At 42.3% G+C, this 22,229-nt stretch overlaps 1 protein-coding gene across 3 annotated transcripts in view; it reads left to right on the top strand.

Annotated features, from left to right (window-relative positions):
• pik3c3 (phosphatidylinositol 3-kinase, catalytic subunit type 3) overlaps positions 1-22,229 on the top strand; it is a 73,329-nt gene that overhangs the window by 49,528 nt on the left and 1,572 nt on the right. For all 3 annotated transcript variants that reach the window (XM_060938139.1, XM_060938057.1, XM_060937976.1), the window contains 8 exons: positions 2,543-2,659; positions 2,773-2,904; positions 2,995-3,123; positions 8,375-8,444; positions 8,543-8,607; positions 16,808-16,892; positions 17,060-17,134; positions 17,274-17,442. In XM_060938139.1, the coding sequence (XP_060794122.1) occupies positions 2,543-2,659; positions 2,773-2,904; positions 2,995-3,123; positions 8,375-8,444; positions 8,543-8,607; positions 16,808-16,892; positions 17,060-17,134; positions 17,274-17,442 (842 nt within the window). The remainder of the gene's footprint in view (positions 1-2,542; positions 2,660-2,772; positions 2,905-2,994; positions 3,124-8,374; positions 8,445-8,542; positions 8,608-16,807; positions 16,893-17,059; positions 17,135-17,273; positions 17,443-22,229) is intronic.

Raw genomic sequence — 22,229 nt, 5'->3', positions numbered from 1 at the left:
GTGTCAGCCCTGTGATGACCTGGCGACTTGTCCAGGGTGTACCCCGCCTTTCGCCCGTAGTCAGCTGGGATAGGCTCCAGCTTGCCTGTGACCCTGTAGAACAGGATAAAGCGGCTACAGATAATGAGATGAGATGTTGCTACACTGCACTTGTTTGGGGCACTGCACCTTCTGATAAAATTATTATTATTATTATTATTATTATTATTATAAAAGAGAGCACTACTTTTATAGCTTTTCCATGATGTGTATACCATATTATTCTATCCACATTCACTGGATATGAGCAGTCGCATGCTCCGATTGGCTACTCTACTACTAGGATATCAGCTCGTATACCGTGAGTAGAGGAAAACAAAATGGTGGCGCGTGTTGCTGAACCAACCAAGGATGAAATAAAAACTCTACTTGAAAACAACCCAAAAAAGCAACAAAATATGGACTAAAAGTATTTGATGGTAAGAACATTTTATCTTTTTTTATTTTTCCCCCCAAGATTTATTATTATATCTTTTTTTTTTTCACAAATTGCTGCTGTCATTTCGCTGGTTTGTTTACATTCTAATCGGAAACAATTTGTCAGACATTTTGTATAAAGTTTTTATTTATCGAATTTGGAAAAAAATAAAAATGCTCTGTTTCTCAAAATCCAGTGAATGTGGATAGAATAAAACAATTATTCCACTCATATCGTACATGGCTTATAGCCGACTCGGTGCTACGTGCCTCGTCGGCTATCAGCTCATGTACGATTCGATTTCGTGGAATAACTGTTAAATGTATTTCAAAATTCTGAAAATATTGTTACATTACACTTTGGTTATATCACTCACACCTAGACAAAGTTACAGAATCAGTTCAGAGTTCAGTTCAGGCAACTTTATTAGTCCCCAAGGGGGCAATTCAGTTCAAGCAGTTCCTGAATGTAAAAAACAGCAACAACCATGACAACAAGCAGCAGACAGGAGTACAATATGTCAGAAACAGCAAGCCAGTACATAATTGTATGGAGTGGCACAGTTAAAGGTGCCCTTCCACCAAAAACGTTTAATACTGGCTCTTTTTGAAATACCATAGTTCACTCCGAGTTGCATATGCATGCTGCATGTGAAAATGTAATTCTACTCCCATTCCCTGTATTAGCTTATGAAAGAAAATAGTCGGAAAAAACGAGCGGATCAGAAAAAGCCATACGAAGTTACGACATTTCGAAAATTAGTATTCATGGCCTCGCCCACCTTGGCTTGCGACCGCCCACGGGAAAAAAGTGCAAGGAGAGAGACGTAATTCGCCCCGAGGCGCGGCGTGGTGCTCCACATCAGTTTCATTTCTAACGGTGGCTCCAGCCCGACTTTGCACGCTCATAACTCGGGCAGGGGAGGTCCCAGCCTCCCCAGACTTGGCAGCCAGCGGCCTCTGCCCTCTCCTGAATGAAAGAGTGCTCCCTGGGCAGGCTAGCTCCGCGCCTCGGGATGTAATTCACCTAACCCTAGGTCCCAGCCTCCCCAGACTTGGCAGCCAGCGACCCCTGCCCTCTCCCAAATGAACCAGCGCTGCCAGAGGACATTATTCCCCCCACACCCCCTGAGGCGAGCTCCGCTCCATGCCTCGTGCCTTGATGAGAACCGCTGCCGCAGGGAGTATTCAATTAAATGAATGAATGAATGACTCCCTCCCAGTGCGTGCACACAAGCGTTCTGGTTGGGGGAGAGCTCCCTCTCTCTGCTCTCCCTCTCTTATAGGGCGCGGTCACTGGGGAAGACACACAAATACACGTTAATTCCTGTCAGGTGCAGTGATTCTGCCACTTACCTTCCCTGACTCCACCCTCCATTCACAGACTGACACTCGGCCACGCCCCCGCTGCCACATCTACATTGTTATTGGTCAAAACATCGATGTCAAGACCATAATAGCCAATCGAAGCGGTCTTTACAAAGACACCCACATCTGCTTGTTCTGACCCACTGGAGGTAGCGTCACAGTGCTGTTAGCCAATCAGAGGTAACACGTTTACATGTCATGAATATTAATGAGTAAGAGCTGAAATCCTGTCGTTCTCCCGCCACCCGCTCCTCCACCAAACTAGAACAGCCTGAAACAGGAGAACCACGGCATTTTTTTTTCACTAAAACCGGCTCACAGGGCATTCATTCATACTAGAGACCACCGCACAATTAATGAAAAAACAATGCAAGGGGACCTTTAAGTAACAGAAAAAAAAAAATAAGTGGGCATACAGACATTGCACATATGTGAATACAAAAGTTACAAAATATGACTACCGCTATCCAGGTTTAAAAGCCTAATGGCAGATGGGATGAAAGATTTAGCGTATCTATTTGTCTTCCTGATAGGTGCTATAAAACGGCGGCCTGAAGGCATCACCGTGAACTCGGAGGACAGGATGTGGCCATGTTGGGAAATTATTCCTTTAGCTTTATGGATCACCTGCCTCTCCCACAAAAAACTGACACAATAACAGTAATGACACAAACACTGTATCTCTCTCTCTCTCTCTCTCTCTCTCTCTCTCTCTCAGGGTGATAAGAATGTAAGAGTGATGCGCTCTCTGCTCGCAGCACAGCAGACATTTGTAGACAGACTCGTGCAGCTCATGAAGGCTGTTCAGAGAGAGAGCGGTAATCGCAAGAAAAAGGTACACACTTGTGCACACGTACCGTATACCTCAGACACCACACCTGGAGTGATGGAGAAATATCAAAGTTTCTATCTGTTGTGTGGCACTTCATGTTTGTGTGTTTGAGACAGACTGAGAGGCTGCAGGCTCTGCTGGCTGATAACGAGAAAGTGAGTCTGTGTGAGATTGATCCCATCCCTCTCCCTCTGGAGCCCCAAGTGCACATCAGAGGCATTGTACCAGACACTGCGACACTATTCAAGGTGTGTCACGATCATCCATCCAGCTGTTGTTCTTTGGTGTGACTATGGAAAAAAATACACTTATCACCGTGTGCGTGTTTCTGTATTCAGAGTGCTCTGATGCCAGCTAAGCTGATCTTTAAGACTGAAGACAATGAGCTTTATCCAGTGATCTTTAAACATGGTGATGACCTGCGACAAGATCAACTCATCCTACAAATCATCTCACTGATGGACAAGGTCTGATATGGCTGATACACCCCAGTACACAAATCTACATGTTGTATTTAAAGGCCTTGTAATACACCCAGTCAAAGGGCAACTCAACACAACAGGTGTTAGATTAAGAAGTACAACAATTATTCTTCAAACTCCCAGAATTTGAAATTACATTTTTGTGTTTGCATCTTTTCTATGTGCATGCAGACTGTAAAGCACCTAAACAATCACTTAAACCAGCTACAGTTAAAAAAAAAAAAATTCGTATAGATATGTTATGGGGGTGTTTCATAATAAAGCAACACTGAAACCTTATATACAGTCTTACTATAGGTCTGTAAATTATTATAAGCTGAGATTTATCATATGGTCCATCTATGTTCCCGCTCTCACCTATGGGCACGAGCTGTGGGTAATGACCGAAAGAATAAGCTTGTGGATACAAGCAGTCGAAATGAGTTTCCTCCACAGGGTGGCTGGACTCTCCTTTAGAGACAGGGTGAGAAGCTCGGTCATTCGGGAGAGACTCCGAGTAGAACTGCTGCTCCTCCACATTGAAAGGAGTCGGTTGAGGTGGTTCGAGCACCTTGTTAGGATGCCCCCTGGACACCTCCCAGGGAGGTTTTCTGGGCATGCCCCACTGGGAGGAGACCCCGGGGCAGACCCAGGACACAGTGGAGAGATTACATCTCTTGGCTGGCCTGGGAACGCCTCAGTGTTCCCCCGGAAGAGCTGGTGGAGGTGGCCGGGGAGAGGGAAGTCTGGGCTGCTCTGCTTAGGCTGCTACCCCCGTGATCCGGATAAGCGGTAGAAGATGCATGATATTCTATAAGCATGAAGCAAGCCATCATTAGGCAAAATGATCAAAACAAACCCATCACACAGTGCGTTTACATGCACATAGAGAAAATCGAATTTCTGCTGTTGCTCGACTGAAATCGAAGTTCTAAATGGCATGGAAACACCTTAGCTCGGCTGAAATTGAACCGAACTTGATTTCTCGCAATCGAGCTACATGACCTAGATTATGCGATTGTAGCTGAGCTACTTAGTGCATGTAAACCCTATCGAGCTACGTAGTCGAGCTACTTACTTCAGCACTGCCCCTTCCGGAAGTGACGAGTGACGAGACCACAAGCGGGAAACACAACAGCCTCGGTCGGCATGACAACAGCAGTAGTAGCGAGCAGCAGAAGAGGTCAGGAGGAAGAGAAAATGGCGAGCAGAAGCATGCAGTTCTGGAGCATTGAGGAGACAGAGTTCATGCTCATTCAGCTTCATGCTCATCAGCTCGTTCTTCTTGTGAACACGGAACTGATAACTTTGTTTATACTCTTGAATAGCTCTTCTTCATGACAACAGCCGGAAGTGTACCAACACGATGGGGCGTGTAGCGCCACCTGTGGCTCGGGTGCACAATGTACCTCACACAATAGCTCGATTTCCTTGTGTGCATGTAGGATTGGATTTCTCTGGCACCCCTGCTGGGACCCTTTGCTCGATTACCGACAGCAGCTCGATTTGGATGTGCATGTAAATGTACTGACAGAGATGGCCAAAACATTAGATGTGGCCAAATCAACTATATAGTAACAATTCTTAAAAAGAATAAACATGCTGTTGATCTGTACATATTGAGAGAGAAATAAAGGGCAAAATTGTCATTCGGAATAAGTGTTCATTCGAACATTTCTAACTTCACTAAATATCTACAAACTAACCTATAGATAGATAGATAGATAGATAGATAGATAGATAGATAGATAGATAGATAGATAAATAAATAAATATTTGGACAGAGGCAAAATTTTTCTAATTTTGGTTCTGTACATTACCACAATGAATTGTGAACAAAACAATTCAGATGCAGTTGAAGTTCAGACTTTCAGCTTTAATTCAGTGAGTTGAACAAAATGATTGCATAAAAATGTGAGGAACTAAAAGCATTTTTTTTAAACACAATCCCTTCATTTCAGGGGCTCAAAAGTAATTGGACAAATTAAATAATTGTAAATAAAATGTTCATTTCTAATACTTGGTTGAAAACCCTTTGTTGGCAACGACTGCCTGAAGTGTTGAACTCATGGACATCACCAGATGCTGTGTTTCCTCCTTTTTAATGCTTTGCCAGGCCTTTACTGCAGCGGTTTTCAGTTGCTGTTTGTTTGTGGACCTTTCTGTCTGAAGTTTAGTCTTTAACAAGTGAAATGCATGCTCAATTGGGTTGAGATCAGGTGACTGACTTGGCCATTCAATAATATTCCACTTCTTTGCTTTAATAAACTCCTGGGTTGCTTTGGCTTTATGTTTTGGGTCATTGTCCATCTGTATTATGAAATGCCGACCAATCAGTTTGGCTGGATTTGAGCACACAGTATGTCTCTGAATACCTCAGAATTCATCCGGCTGCTTCTGTCCTGTGTCGCATCATCAATAAACACTAGTGACCCAGTGCCACTGGCAGCCATGCATGCCCAAGCCATCACACTGCCTCCGCCGTGTTTTACAGATGATGTGGTATGCTTTGGATCATGAGCTGTACCACACCTTCGCCATACTTTTTTCTTTCCATCATTCTGGTAGAGGTTGATCTTGGTTTCATCTGTCCAAAGAATGTTCTTCCAGAACTGTGCTGGCTTTTTTAGATGTTTTTTAGCAAAGTCCAATCTAGCCTTTTTATTCTTGAGGCTTATGAGTGGCTTGCACTGTGCAGTGAACCCTCTGTATTTACTTTCATGCAGTCTTCTCTTTATGGTGAATTTGGATATTGATACGCCTACCTCCTGGAGAGTGTTGTTCACTTGGTTGGCTGTTGTGAAGGGGTTTCTCTTCACCATGGAAATTATTCTGCGATCATCCACCACTGTTGTCTTCTGTGGGTGTCCAGGTCTTTTTGCATTGATGAGTTCACCAGTGCTTTCTTTCTTTCTCAGGATGTACCAAACTGTAGATTTTGCCACTCATAATATTGTCGCAATTTCTCGGATGGGTTTTTTTCTGTTTTCGCAGCTTAAGGATGGCTTGTTTCACCTGCATGGAGAGCTCCTTTGAACGCATATTTTCTTCACAGCAGAATCTTCCAAATGCAAGCACCACACCTCAAACCAACTCCAGGCCTTTTATCTGCTTAATTGAGTGACATAACGAAGGAATTGCCCACACCTGCCCATGAAATAGCCTTTGAGTCAATTGTCCAATTACTTTTGGTCCCTTTAAAAACAGGGTGGCACATGTTAAGGAGCTGAAACTCCTAAACCCTTCATTCAATTTTAATGTGGATACCCTCAAGTGAAAGCTGAAAGTCTGGACTTTGTCCATGTCCATTATATAACTATAACTTGAATGTTTCAGTAAACAGGTAAAAAAAAACAAAATTTGTGTCAGTGTCCAAATATATATGGACCTAACTGTATATAATTATTATTTTTTTTTAACCGTAATCCCCAAATGCATGTTCTTATTGTTTTGGTAAACTACTTCCACATGCCCTGTAAGCCTCTCGAGACCAGTACATGCTGAGACAAGCGCAGCCTGCTACACCCTGCTCACATACATGGCATTAGATTTTACTCAGAAGCCATCATATTTATATAAGTTTCTCTTGCTGATACCTCTGTCTGTTATCTTACACTCTTCTGCCTCCCTGATTTATTGGCCACGTTGATAGATTTTGTATTTATTCTATCCACATTCACTGGATATGAGCAATTGCATCCTCTGATTAGCTCCTCTACTACTAGGATATCAGCTCATATACCATGAGTAGAGAAAAACAAAATGGCTGAGCTTTATCAAGTATTTAAAAAGAAATAGAAATAGCTAAAAGAATACAGTCCCCCCCCCCCCCCCCCCCCCAATATCTCCTGTTCCACACTCCAGCCCAGTCGGTGGCAGTAATGGACCTTTTAAGTTGGTTTGCCAACCGCCAAAAAAAAAAAAAAACCTAAAGAACAACAACAAAATGGCAGAGCGTGTTGCTGAACCAACCGAGGACGAAATGAAAACTCTACTTGAAAACAAAACCCCTGAAAATGCAAAAAAAAGCAACAAAATATGGAATAAAAGTATTTGATAGTAAGAGCATATTTTTTTTTATTTATTTTTATTTTTAAAGAATTAATACTATAGCATTTTTCATAAATTGCTATAGTCATTTCGCCGGTTTGTTTACATTCTAAGCGAAATCATTTTGTCTGGCGTTTTGTATAAAGTTTTTAATTTATCGAATTTGCAAAAAATAAAAATGCTGTGTTTCTCAAAATCCAGTGAAATGTGGATAGAATAAAACAGTGATTCCACTTATACCTATCAGCTCATGTACGACTTGATTTCGTGGAATAACTGTTAATTATATGGTTGGCATATGTGATTTAATTAAAAGTGAACTGTCTTTCAATTTCATAAAATCGGTGAAATTTAGTTCCCTCTGAAATCTGGTCATTGTAATGCATGTTTATTTCTGTAATAACCCCCCCCCCCAAAAAAAAAAAAAAGCCAGGCCATTCTGTGGCTGGGAAGTTATTTAATTTGAGGGGATTAAAGCAAATAATGCGCATGAAATCATTCACTTTGCGCAGTCAGCAGACAGAGGAAGTCCGTGTGCGCATGCGCAGGTTTACCTTTGACTGTGCACTGACCGTTCCATCATTCTGTCGCTAAACGAACAGCTGATCACACCGAGGTGCTCGCTGACCGCCGATATTTATTAGTTTGGTCCTGCGTTTCCTTTCCTTCACAACATAACGTCTTTTCTTCTCGTGTTCCGTTACTGTAGTCGGTCTTTCACGTTTCATTCGCACACTCTCGTCCTCTATTTTTCTCTCCTGTTTCAAATTCAAATTTGTATCCCACAATGCCTTGCGAAAACAAACAGGGAAAGCCCACCATGTGATGTATGATGTAGTATCTTGAATTGGGTCATGGTGAAGCAGGAAAAAATAGCGGAGAATTCAGGGTCACGTGGCCCTGAAGTAATTAATTGTTCTATTTAAAAAATAATAATAAAATTGGAAGTCTGTGATTTCAAATTCAGTCGCTTTCAGTCCACTAAACAAAAATAATTGGGTGTCGGGGAAAATTCTTTTTATGACCTACACTTGAATCTGAAAGGCAGTCTAGCTTTAATGACCATAAATAATTTGCCTTGTAAAATATAATCAAACATGGTCATGATGAATAGAATTCAATCCCCATACTGTACACGCATGCATCCATGCACTCATTCTGTAGATATTGTTTACAGTACATCTCAAGCTTTTTCTTTTCTCCACAGCTGCTAAGGAAAGAAAATTTGGACCTAAAGCTGATGCCGTATAAAGTGTTGGCCACTAACACCAAACATGGTCAGTGCTAAGACACGCGCAGCTACAGAGTCTGCACTAAAGAACCCAGCGTACACTTGTGTGTTCTTACACCCGCTGTGTTGTGTTTGTGTTCTCAGGTTTTATGCAGTTTGTACAATCGGTTCCTGTGGCAGAAGTTCTGGCAACTGAAGGAAATATTCAGGTTGGAGAGTCACGTACACTATGACTCATTCAGTGCAGTTTGTTATTGAACAGTGGCAGTTTTAGCTGTTTTGGCTCTGCAGCACATTGGATTTGAAATGAATCAAGTAGCATGAGGTTTCACTTACTGAGAACAAGACTCGTGCTAAAATTCCTCCAAAACCATCCGTAACTGAAAATGGGTGCATTGCAGGGGAGAGTATTATTTAAGATTTGTTCAAGTATTTATACTGAAATACTGATGTTATATACCAAGTATATCGAAAGAAAAAGCGCAACTTTATTCATCACACACTTGTGAAATTCCTCTCTGCATTTAACCCATCTGAAGCAGTGAACACACACATGCACACCCAGAGCAGTGGGCAGCCATGCTAACAGCACCCAGGGAGCAGTTGGGAGTTAGGTGCCTCGCTCAAGTGCCCTTGAGCCCAAGGCCGTCCCATATTAACCTAACCGCACGTCTTTGGGGGAAACCGGAGCACCCGGAGGAAACCCACGCAGACACGGGGAGAACATGCAAACTCCACACAGAAAGGCCCTCGCCGGCCACTGGGTTCGAACCCAGAACCTTCTTGCTGTGAGGCGACCGTGCCAACCACTACACCACTGTGCCACCCACTAACACTGGGCAGCACGGTGTGTATATGTGTGTAATGGGGTGCATCAGTTGCCCCCTAAAAATGAAAAGTTCCTCCGATCATGATGCATTTTTGTTTTTATGTTCCTTTTGGTAAGAAAACACACTGGGTGAAATATTTTGACAAAATTCAAAAGTTTAATGGTGGCACCAGGAGCTCAAAGTTATGGAAAAAGCTGCTATTTTATGACAAAATTTCGATCACTTTTCATGAAACATTATGGCACCTTATAGAGTATACCAAATATCTTCGATACACATTTTTAGTACATCTCATTATCTCTAGCCGCTTTATCCTGTTCTACAGGGTCGCAGGCAAGCTGGAGCCTATCCCAGCTGACTACGGGCGAAAGGCGGGGTACACCCTGGACAAGTCGCCAGGTCATCACAGGGCTGACACACAGACACAGACAACCATTCACACTCACACCTACGGTCAATTTAGAGTCACCAGTTAACCTAACCTGCATGCCTTTGGACTGTGGGGGAAACCGGAGCACCCGGAGGAAACCCACGCGGACACGGGGAGAACATGCAGACTCCGCACAGAAAGGCCCTCGCCGGCCCCGGGGCTCGAACCCAGGACCTTCTTGCTGTGAGGTGACAGCACTAACCACTACACCACCGTGCCGCCCATTTTTAGTACATATTCTAAATATATTCTCAAGCACAGTTTGAGTTTTAGCTGTTCATTGAATCATTGTTCAACTACTTTTAAACAATACAAATGTATTATGAATCACATTAATGCTTCTCAATCCCTTGCAAATGTTCTTAACATGATCTCTGGCTCACAAGAAATCAATAAATGGAGTCCAACATCAGGGTTTTTTCTAGAAAAATTTAGTATGAGGGCGCTCACCATGACGAGGGAGCGAAGCGGGGGGGGGGATGGTGCTGGTTGTCCCGCCGCGCAAAGCCTTTGAAAAATGCTCCAATGGGACATTCTGAGGCTATCTGAGAGGGAAATTGTAACAAATTGTCTGTCAACATTGAAAAAGAAAGAAGTAATCTTCTTCTGCCCTGGACAGTCTTTGGCTTTCTTCCGCTTCGTGCCGCGGGATGACATCTTTAAATGCCCAAGTGTCAACAAAAACAACTCGCGAACTACTTCTGTCAAAAGCTCCCGCGCCGGTGGGTGAAAAGTCATTCAGTCTCGAGAAATCTCGCTCTACAAGTCAGCTGACCTTGTATGTAACCCATGTCAAATCTCGCGAGAGCAGCCGCGACAAGTAAACAACTAAAAAACATGGCGCCTCAGTCTGGAAAACGCCAATTCGGATTGTTTTTGCACCGTCTGGCGGTGTATCTACTATGATTGGAATATTTTTGGAGCAATTATAAAATATTTGATGATCAGATACATTGTCACGTAGTGTTGCTGGGATGTTTTCACGGAGTCGGTAAGGGGGTGCACGCCGAGAGTAAGAGGGCGCAGCGCCCCTGTTCCCCCGTTTAGACGAAAGCCTGCAACATTGTGATTCAAACCTTACGCGAAAACATAAAATAAGCGTTTTTTGGCAAAAAAATGAACCTCATGGTGCCACCATTAGACTTTTGAATATGGTCAAAAAATTTTACAGGATGTCTTTATTGGTGAAAAGGAACACCCAAACAAAAATGCATCAGATTTTATGAAAGTGAGGGCAACTGATGCACTCTAATATGTGTGTAAATACCCCTGAAGTAAATGTAAGACTGTTTGTGCACTACAGCATGTTGAGCTCTACAGTAACGCTTTGAAAGACATTACATCATCAGTGAACCAATTGGATTCTCCTGTAATTTGTAACACAATCTGGCCATAACCAGGAAAATACATATTTATAATTTTCACCTCTAAATAAGCTGTTCCTAATTGCTGTCAGAAGACCCCGAAATATACCGAAATTTTGGTATACTTTGTAAGTCGCTGATAAATTGTGGGTGAAAATTGATCTATATAAAACATGAATGTAAACAAAGTTTAAATATCCTATCAAGCTACCTACTTGCAGTTAAAGGCCGAGAGAAATGTACCCCCTTCCTCCTTGGATAATAATCGTATGAGTCCCGACAATGAAAACTTATCATTGAAACCAACATTGTAAATGTCAGGAACATTCAGAATTTGTCGAGTTTAAATTTCCCGCCAAGGGAATCCCGGCACCAACGTTGCCATTATTAGCTGGGTTTCGCATGACATCACAAGTGTGAGTGGTTTTACTGGCGGTTTTTCCGCTGATGTCCGCACAGTGTAGCTTCTGTCCAACTCTCTGCTAGATTACGTTCATTTTAACAGAAACTTGCGATAGAACATGATGTAGAAAGAGAGACAAATCATTAAACTACAATCTACAACTGTTACGGAGAGGAAAAAAAGGGAAAGTGCCCGGAAAGCGATGTGTCGCTGCCGGGTGCAGCAACACAAATGCCGTGGAGGGAGTGGCCCTGTTCCTTTTCCCGAAAGATAAAGGTAATCACTAATCAGTCAAGACTTTGCTACAATGAACTGCAAAGCATTTTGTTTCCAACATACCGTAATACTACTAACTCGAAGAATGCATCTTCAACGTCCAGTCATCCAAACCCCTTAAGGCACGGAGGTGAGCTTGCGCCAGGGCAAATAATGTCCCAAGGCGCGGTCCTACCAGGCCATGCCCATGCTGGTTCCCGAGCACACAGGGAGAGGGATGTGCCTGCAAAATTTCACCTCGCTGCGAACTTCCCTCGCTGAGTTATGAATTTTTAAAGTCCGCCCAGAGCCGTGGCTCATGTTAAAGCGCACGGTGAGGAGCGGAGCTCACACCGGGGTGAATAACGTCCCAAGGCATGGTTGTAGCAGGCTATGGCAGTTCGTGAGGGCACAGGGAGAGGTACGTGCCTGTGAAATTTCACCTCACTGCGAGCTTCCCTGGCCGAGTTATGAATTTTTAAAGTCCGGCCATAGCCGTGAATCATGTAGAGCTCACGCCGGGGCGAATAATGTCCCGAGGCACGGTCCTACCGGGCCGTTCCTGTGCTGATTTGTAGGGGATCATGTAGAGGGAGGTGCCTGCAAAATTTGGCTTCGCTGGGACCTCCGGTGGCCGAGTTATGCGCGTTTAAAGACCAGCTGAAGCCTTGGATCAAATCGAAACTTAAGGTTCATCAGGGTCACTGAGCCCGCTCTCATCGGACAATTCTGGCTCGAATCGGTACAGATCGATACCTTTTCTCTTCTTGCCTATTGCTGGCCACTTCTGTCAGTACGTCGTCATCAACTTGAACTGACGAAAAACTACTAAAACTTGAATTTTCTCCCTGACTAAATTCCTGCTCGCTTTGGTCACTCATGTTGTTGTTCGTAGCTGACATGTGCACTCTTGACGTCACGCGGCTCCCGTCTGCTACTTCCGGTTGCTTGGCGGTGGTTCTAAAAATGCTAAATTTACTCGCCTTTTGTCTGTGAATATATACAATATAGTTGCCTCTGTCCAGGGACTCAATAAACCTCGCCGAACTTAACTGCTATCCTGTTATAGCGCAAAAAAAAAAACCCCACATTTCTCTCAGCCTTTAACTGGATATCTTTCAATTCACATGAAACTAACATCAGAGAGGAATGAAGCTCTCGACAAGTTCATTCCGTGGAATATCATGATGAAGTTAACTTCGTTCTCATTATCCAGGGTGTCCTGAAAAGTCAGGAACCAATGGGAATATTTTTGAGCAAGTGTAAGGGTGAACGTGTCGTGCACATGTTGTTAATAATAAATGCAGAATTAAGTACGTGCAGTTTAACTCTCATTGGTTCATGACTTTTCGGACACCTTGTACTGTAGCACACTGAACTTGCAGCATGAAATAGAGTCAAAATAAGTCGAGCTCGATGCTCGACCCTGTTTGGATCAATTCCAAAATCTAATCATTTCATCTGCTGGTTCCAATTATAATTCTGTATAAATCAATTCAACCACTTGTTCTTGAGATATCTTGCTAATCTGGGGGTGGGTTTCCCGAAAGCCTCTTAAGGCCAAGAGTGTCTTTTAACTACTGTCTAAGATCCATCTCCAAGCTAACATGGTTTTCCCAAATAACATCGTAGCCCAAGTAGTCCTTTAGTTTGCTCTGAATTCACGAGAGACCCGCACCAGTCTTTCAAAACAGAGTGACTCGCTCACGGCCGAATGCGCTGTACCTCCGAGGGACTCTTACAGTCAGCGGGGGAAACTGGTGCTGAATCTGCTGCCGGGGTTCAGTTATTTTTCTTGCACGTTGCAAGTACATCCAGTTAATTATTAAATAAATATACTCAAAATATTATAAATATATTTCAATATGTTATAGAATTATGTATGGATATTGTAATATCACATTGATATCGCCATGTTTTAATCAGATTTAACTCCATTAGGCGGGGCGGCACGGTGGTGTAGTGGTTAGCGCTGTCGCCTCACAGCAAGAAGGTCCAGGTTCGAGCCCCGTGGCCGGCGAGGGCCTTTCTGTGCGGAGTTTGCATGTTCTCCCCGTGTCCGCGTGGGTTTCCTCCAGGTGCTCCGGTTTCCCCCACAGTCCAAAGACATGCAGGTTAGGTTAACTGGTGACTCTAAATTGAGCGTAGGTGTGAATGTGAGTGTGAATGGTTGTCTGTGTCTATGTGTCAGCCCTGTGATGACCTGGCGACTTGTCCAGGGTGTACCCCGCCTTTCGCCCGTAGTCAGCTGGGATAGGCTCCAGCTTGCCTGCGACCCTGTAGAACAGGATAAAGCGGCTAGAGATGATGAGATGAGATGAGAACTCCATTAGGCGAGTGATTATCTTATTTAGTGTCATAAAGGAGACACATTTCTGCACCTCTGTGTGTGTGAGAGAGAGAGAGGTTTTGATCTGTGCATATCATCTAAGGAGGTTGAATTGACCACCTGATATATAAAAAAAAAGTTCAATCTCCTTAGGTACATATAGATAAATCTCTCTCTTTTTCTCTCTGCACACACATATATAAGGGAGAACATTGCCCACTTGGCATTGTGGATAACAGCTGAAATAATCCTGACTATGACTGGGTACCAGTGAAATGAGCGAGCAAAGGGAAAACCTTTACTTAAATATTTTACTTATTATTTGCTCATTCTTTTGTGTGAACGTTTGTTCACTTAATTAAAAAAACACGATTGGAACAAAAAATATTGCCCAAAAATGTAAAATAGTTTAAATTATTAATTTTCACATTTATATATGTAATGCTTAATGATGCAATATTGTAACACTTTTTATATTTCATCGTTTTTTGGCTAAAAACGAACGCCATGTGACTACCTTGACTGGATTTAGCAATTACTAATGCCTTCACCAATTACAGTACGAATGCCTTTAGCAAATAATAATGCCTATATCGGGGATGCATATTAGGGTGCATCAGTTGCCCTCATTTTCATAAAATCTGAAGCATTTTTGTTTGGGTGTTCCTTTTCACCAATAAAGACATCCTGTACAATTTTTTGACCATATTCAAAAGTCTAATGGTGGCACCATGAGGTTCATTTTTTGCCCAAAAAACGCTTATTTTATGTTTTCGCGTAAGGTTTGAATCACAATGTTGGACTCCATTTATTGATTTCTTGTGAGCCAGAGATCATGTTAAGAACCTTTGCAAGGGATTGAGAAGCATTAATGTGATTTCATAATACATTTGTATTGTTTAAAAGTAGTTGAACAATGATTCAATGAACAGCTAAAACTCAAATTGTGCTTGAGAATATATTTAGAATAATTATGTACTAAAAATGTGTATCGAAGATATTTGGTATACTCTATAAGGTGCCATAATGTTTCATGAAAAGTGATCGAAGTTTTGTCATAAAAGTCATAAAATAGCAGCTTTTTCCATAAATTTGAGCTCCTGGTGCCACCATTACACTTTTGAATTTTGTCAAAATATTTCACCCAGTGTGTTTTCTTACCAAAAGGAACATAAAAACAAAAATGCATCATGATTGGAGGAACTTTTCATTTTTAGGGGGCAACTGATGCACCCTAATGCGTACTGCAAAGACGCTGTTTGTAATGTTGCTCTTCACGCTCCTTCTTACAAGTGAGTTCGGGAAAACCACATGCAGAGACAACGTTCGTAGCTGAAGAGTCTCTCAAGTCGCTCTTTAGCCCAAAAGGGCACCGTTATTGAGAAACCTACCCCAGAATCAGACGGAAAGGGGCACTTTTTTATCTTCACCACCTAGTGGCAGCAGTATAACAATAATAAGTGTTGCCAGGCAAAACAAACCTCACCTGGTAGCACTTATGATGAATATGAAGGAAGATATCGTGAAAAAAAATAGGCACCATGTGGCTACTGCTTATAAATAAAATAGTTTTTTGATCCCATGTCCATATAGTAAATATAGCATATATATTTACTCGATGAGGCAGTAGCCACAAAAATGAAGCGTAATCCAAAAATGAACAACTTAAAAATCACAGAAGTAAAATATTACCAAGTGTCTGTACTTTATATTATTCTGCTCTTACAGTTTTTGAAACTGAAACCTCCGAACTGAGGCTGACATACACACGCTGTCGCCATGACCCACACTCTTATTTCCTGGAAATGGCCCGGCGCTAGAGCTCAGTGGAACACACTTTCCCTCTGTAATAACCATAAACATGTCTGAAAGCGGCGGCACAGTGGTGTAGTGGTTAGCGCTGTCGCCTCACAGCAAGAAGGTCCGGGTTCGAGCCCCGTGGCCGGCGAGGGCCTTTCTGTGTGGAGTTTGCATGTTCTCCCCGTGTCCGCGTGGGTTTCCTCCGGGTGCTCTGGTTTCCCCCACAGTCCAAAGACATGCAGGTTAGGTTAACTGGTGACTCTAAATTGACCGTAGGTGTGAGTGTGAATGGTTGTCTGTGTCTATGTGTCAGCCCTGTGATGACCTGGCGACTTGTCCAGGGTGTACCCCGCCTTTCACCCGTAGTCAGCTGGGATAGGCTCCAGCTTGCCTGTGACCCTGTAGAAGGATAAAGCGGCTAGAGATAATGAGATGAGATGTCTGAAAGCGATTTCTTTGGTCTAGTCTGTTTATTTATATTTATAATAATAAATCAACAGAGTGGGGAGGTTTTTATCAATGGGGTTTAAAAGTGGGTGTGGCCAAAACCCCTTCCTTTGTGTATGTAAATGAACCAAGAAACCATCTAATGACAGCACGGTGTATGCAAATGAGGCAGGTAGTGATCCAATCAGCGTGTTTGTGGGCGAAGTCTTTCCAAGGCAGCGCTCCTGCAGTCTGAGCTCAGAGCTGCTTTTTTTTTTCCTTCTTCATTCCTGAAAGTTTCATGAAGATTGATCCAGCCGTTTTCCTGTAATATCGTTTACAAACAAAGAAACCTGACCGAAAACAGTACCTCGCCCCCTGGTGGACTGCGTCCCAGGCGAGGTGGTAATAATTCCAGGTTATACATGGAACATGCTGTATTTTGCAATGTGAAAAAATTGCTATATGCAATGCCTTATATGATTTGCTTAGTAGATGTTTGTGAGATATAAATCTTTATCATTTATATAAGTAGAGGGATTTATCAGCTGACCTCTGACCTTTTCCTGCAGAGTTTCTTTAGGAAGCATGCCCCGAGTGAAAAAGGACCTTATGGCATCAGCTCTGAGGTGATGGATACCTACGTGAAGAGCTGTGGTGAGACATGCATCTGTTTGGCTGTGAAACTAGAATAAATAAAGGGGTCTTTTGATTATTGAAAAAGCAAGCGGCTTAAGAAATGAAACGTCGTTTATCATACAGCTGTAGAGTGTGTAGCTTGTGAATTTACTTTTTGTCTGTTTTGTGTGTGTGTTGTATTGCAGCTGGGTACTGCGTCATCACGTATATTCTCGGAGTTGGGGACAGACACCTGGACAATCTGCTTCTCACCAAGACTGGTGCAGTTCTGCATTTTTACTTCATTTTATTTCATTTCTTAGTTTTAATTCATAATTTAAAAAAAAGGCCAAATTGTGCTGTATATAATGGAGCACATACACACTGTGGTCATGGTTGACGCATTCTTTTCTGCCTTAGGAAAGTTGTTCCATATTGATTTTGGCTACATTCTGGGGCGGGACCCCAAACCACTGCCTCCTCCGATGAAGCTGAGTAAGGAGATGGTCGAGGGCATGGGGGGAATGCAGAGTGAACAGTACCAGGAGCTTAGGAAACATTGTTACACAGCCTTCCTGCACCTGCGCAGGTAACGCACACAAAAAAATGGTGGACTCCTTACATATTCTGCGCAAGTTCAGTGTGCTATAGAGGTGTCGACATCTCCAGTTTAACCATAGCATTTAACCTCCTAAGGCCCAAGCTGTTTTTTTTTACATGCATTTTTTATTTCTCTTTGCTATTTGGGCTTATTAGAACCTGATTAGAATAAAAACTAAGCATCATCTTTTGATAAGATGTACTTTTAGAGAAAAAGTATGTCCACATATGTGGATTCTTGTTCCGAATTTCCATAAAGTGCTGTCCACGCATGTGACCGCTAAGCCCTAGGAGGTTAAAGGGATGACAATTTTCCACAGATCCGCGAATTTCCGCGGTTTTGTTAGCCAAATGGGCCGTTCTTGTGAATCATCCAAATCCAAGGAGAAAATTTTAGAGGGCTGGGTTCAATTTTTGCAGAGTCCCTCTCAGCATAGAAGTGAACCGTGGAACATTCGGAGCAAATCACTTCTTTTTGTAACCAGAAAACCTCTTGAACGCCATAAACTTTGGAAACCGTGCAGCAATTGGCTGGCCCAGTCTTTCGATCTTTGAACCAGTCAGATATCATATTAAATGGAGAAAAGAGAGCTCAAACAGCCCACCTACAGCAACAGAAAAGAAAAGCAATTGAAAGACTAACAGCGATGGCAGCAAAGAGAAAGAAACTCCTTCAGTAACTAAGACAAAAGCAAGAGTGTCCAGCTCGCTCTCAGAGCAAGTACAAACCCCTATTACATTTTTATCCCAGGGGATACAGAAACGGGGTCCGTCCGTCCGCATTTTCATTTCCGGGCCATATCTTTAAAACTACTGAAGATATCGTCATGAAACTTTGTATACATATCAAGCAACATGTCAGCTGGTGCCTTTTGCTATTTTGGATTTTTGAAAAAAGTATTTTTCAAATTTTTACATAAAAAATACATTTTGACTTAGTTTCTAAGAGCAATGTTAGTTTCCGGAGCATTTATTCAAAACTATCCATGATACGGATTTGAAACTTGGTATACATGTTAACAAGGTGATGTAGATGTGCCTTTTCGTACTAAGAAATTTGAGAAATCTTTCATGTTTCCATGGAAACGGTTTCAGACTTAGTCTCTCAGGTTAGTCTTGGAGTAGGTTTTGTTTCCGGAGCAGAACTTGAAAACTATGAGTCTTGAAAGTTGGTATATGTGTTGATTAAGTAATGTATATGCGCCTTTTGATACTGAGAAATTGTAATTTTTAGCTCCCCTGGACCAAAGGTCCGGTGGGTTTATGCCATGGGCTGCTGAGGTCAGTGTAAAGAGGTAGGGTTGGTTTCCTGCAGCAGAACTTGAAAAACGTGACAAATATCACCTTGAAACTTGGTATATAGTTGGTATACAGGGCGGGGGATATAGACGAGTCTGTCTTCTTTTTGTGGTAAGTGACCTTGTAATTAGAACTACTGATATGAGCACAGTTGGATGGAGTATGTTGACCTGATGTTTTCTCAACCAAGATGCATTTCAGTCATATTTGTAAGTACTTTGACTTTAAGCCTAGGTCGCAACCGGACGTACGATTTTTTTTGGCCGTGCGATTTTTGGCGTTTCCCAAATCGCTGCGTTTTTTTTTTTGTTTGTTTGTGGAGAAAGACGCACGTTGGCCGTAAGTTTGTCTTGCAACCTGAAAAAAATGTAAGCGCCCGTAGAGTTTGTTTGACATGACAAAGAACCTCTGCGGCTCGAAAATCAGCACGTCACACGTGCGTTTCTTGCGTTTTTGGCACGTAGACCGGCCGTAGGAGCACGTATCGTACCAGCCAGTTGTGACCTAGGCTTTAGTTACTCATTGCTGTTAAGGGTTTCACTTGAATCCGTACAATATCCCCTATCTGAAACAAACTTAATGCATTTGATAATGTGCTTTGAGAAATACTTAGAGGAGCATGATTGAATATGGAGATATTTCTGTCATTTTGGGAATAACATACTCTAAAAATGTGGGTTTGATGATGAGTCACTTTCTTATGCTGTATATGGGAATCTTTTATTAAAATTGGATTGCACGAAATATAACATTTTTATTCAAAATAGAGGTTTTGAAAGCCCGTAAAATTTGCTAAAACCTAGGAGCTTCGGCCCTGGAACTGGCTGGGGGGCCCCCCAGACCCCCGGCTCATTTTCAGTTGAAATAACTGTCATTTTGGTTGGCATCATTATTCCATCCCCCAAGTTGCAGTAGAGGTGAGTAAGCAAAGATAATGGACAAAGAGTGAGAGAGAGAGAAGAGTAAAAATGGTACAGCACAGAATGGAAAAGAAAAGACAATAACGGTTTAAAATGAGGAAGAGAAAAGGAAAAATACAGTATGCATTTGTCTATTAGTAATTGAGGATGATGTAGTTAAGCTATGTGAATAAATATTTCACCAAAGGAACATGTGTACTGTAAGAAGCGTGACCAGGTGTCCAAAAATTATTTATTACTACTTTACTGTGATCCTTTCCAGAGTAGAGAGGTATAGCAGAAGGTTGAGCCAGTGTTTTCTAGAAATTTATATTCTGTGATTCAACCTGAATAGTATAATATTTGTAGCAACAGGGAGTGATATTAGTATAAAGGATCTGAGATGGCTGGATATTGATGATGAAGGAATGTCATTAAGCTGGGTGAGGGCGGGGCACAGTGGGATGGCCAGAACCAAGGATCACAGTCTGTCCCTGACAGCCAAGTGTAATTTATTTATGTAAGGACACAACCAGAAAGCATGATGATGAGAATCTGCTTTCAGTGCCCATACAGTGCAAGTTCTGTGTAGCATTTTATATTGTAGTAATTGAAGCTTTCAGTTGCTGGTCATAAAGTGTCGTTCCAAATGTTTTTCCAGTTAGGCTCCCATTATATCTGCAGTCCATTTCCCAGCTAGAAGTGATATTGAGGTCTTTTAGATCTCATCTCATCTCATTATCTGTAGCCGCTTTATCCTTCTACAGGGTCGCAGGCAAGCTGGAGCCTATCCCAGCTGACTACAGGCGAAAGGCGGGGTACACCCTGGACAAGTCGCCAGGTCATCACAGGGCTGACACACAGACAGCCATTCACACTCGCATTCACACCTACGGTCAATTTAGAGTCACCAGTTAACCTAACCTGCATGTCTTTGGACTGTGGGGGAAACTGGAGCACCCGGAGGAAACCCACGCGGACACGGGGAGAACATGCAAACTCCGCACAGAAAGGCCCTCGCCGGCCACGGGGCTCAATCCCAGGACCTTCTTGCTGTGAGGCGACAGCGCTAACCACTACACCACCGTGCCGCCTGTCTTTTAGATGTTAAGTTTTAATTTAGAGCAGAGGTATGGAGAAGGATTTATAGAGGTTTCATACATGTATAAAATAACTTTTTATACTATGACCTGTATGTATTGAGAGTAACAGTAGTCGATTATGCTGTATTTATGCCTCCGCCACCTTAAGGTGCAGGAGGCATAATGTTTTCCCGGGTTGTCCGTCTGTCCGTCCGTGCGTGTCCGTCCCGAAACCTTGTGAACGCGATATCTCAAAGGCTAATGAAAGGAATTTCACCAAACTTTCACCATTTGTGCGCTTTGGGACAAACATGAACTGATTAGATTTTGAGATCAAAAGGTCTCTGTGAGGTCAAACGTCTGTCCGAAAACCTTGTGAACACAATATCTCCAAGGCAAATGAAAGGAATTTCACCAAACTTTCACCATTTGCGCGCTTTGGGACAGAGATAAACTGATTAGATTTTGAGGTTAAAAGGTCACAGGTCAAGATTACTGTGAGGTCAAATATCCATCCCCAAGTCACAACTTAAGGCGTGTAGTCTACCAGGCGGAGGCATCCCCATCGACGCCATTGGTGTTGAGTTCTATCTAGTTTTTTTTTAGCTCACTGGCTGTAGGGCGATGAACTGTTGTTATATCACACCGTCAATCCGTTCACAATTCACAAAAATTGCTGCTCCTCCCTGAGTTTTCAATGGGTTCTGATTTTGTTTGGAAGATCTAATCAGTCTGCACAATAGTTACTCCCTGGTTTTGTGATTTTCTCATGAGCAAGTTGCTAATAAGGCTGGTTAACGAACTTTCAGGAAAATCGCTATTCCTTCCTGAGGTTTTAATGGATTTTAGATCTTCCAAACAAAACAATCAGAATCAAAATGCATAATTTATTTTTTCAATTTATATAGTGCCTTTCTCACACTCAAGGTTGCTTTACAGTTTGGGGGGACGTAGGAAGGAGTCGTCCTCCCCCCCCCGAAAGTTCATTAATCAGCCTCATTGGCAACTTGGTAATGAGATCACAAAACCAAAGAGTAACTTTTGTACACACTGATTGATTGATTGATTTGATTTTGTTTGGAAGATCTAATCAGTGTGTATAAAAGTTACTCTCTGGTTTTGTGATTTCTCATTACCAAGTTGCAGGAAAATCACAACTCCTTTCTCCATTCCTCCCCCCGAACTGTAAAGCGACCTTGGGTGTGAGAAAAGTGCTATATAAATTGAACTTAATATGATTATGCATTTTGATTCTGATTTTGTTTGGAAGATCTAATTGTTCTTCAGAAAAGTTACTATTCTATTTGTTGATTTCTCATTAATTAAGAAATGACTAAGCTGTGTGATGAACTTTCTGGAAATTCTCTTTTCCTAGCAGAGTTCTCTGTGGGTTTTTATTTTGATTGCGAGTCTTCACATAAGTTATTAGAGACTGGTTTCTTTGGTTGGGGGGAAAAAGTGCTACTGCTTATTAATATCATGTAGTGGTCAAGCTG

This window comes from Neoarius graeffei, chromosome 1 (genome assembly GCF_027579695.1).
Source record: "Neoarius graeffei isolate fNeoGra1 chromosome 1, fNeoGra1.pri, whole genome shotgun sequence".
Lineage (NCBI taxonomy): Eukaryota > Metazoa > Chordata > Actinopteri > Siluriformes > Ariidae > Neoarius > Neoarius graeffei.
This window is presented reverse-complemented; position numbering and strand designations above follow the sequence as displayed.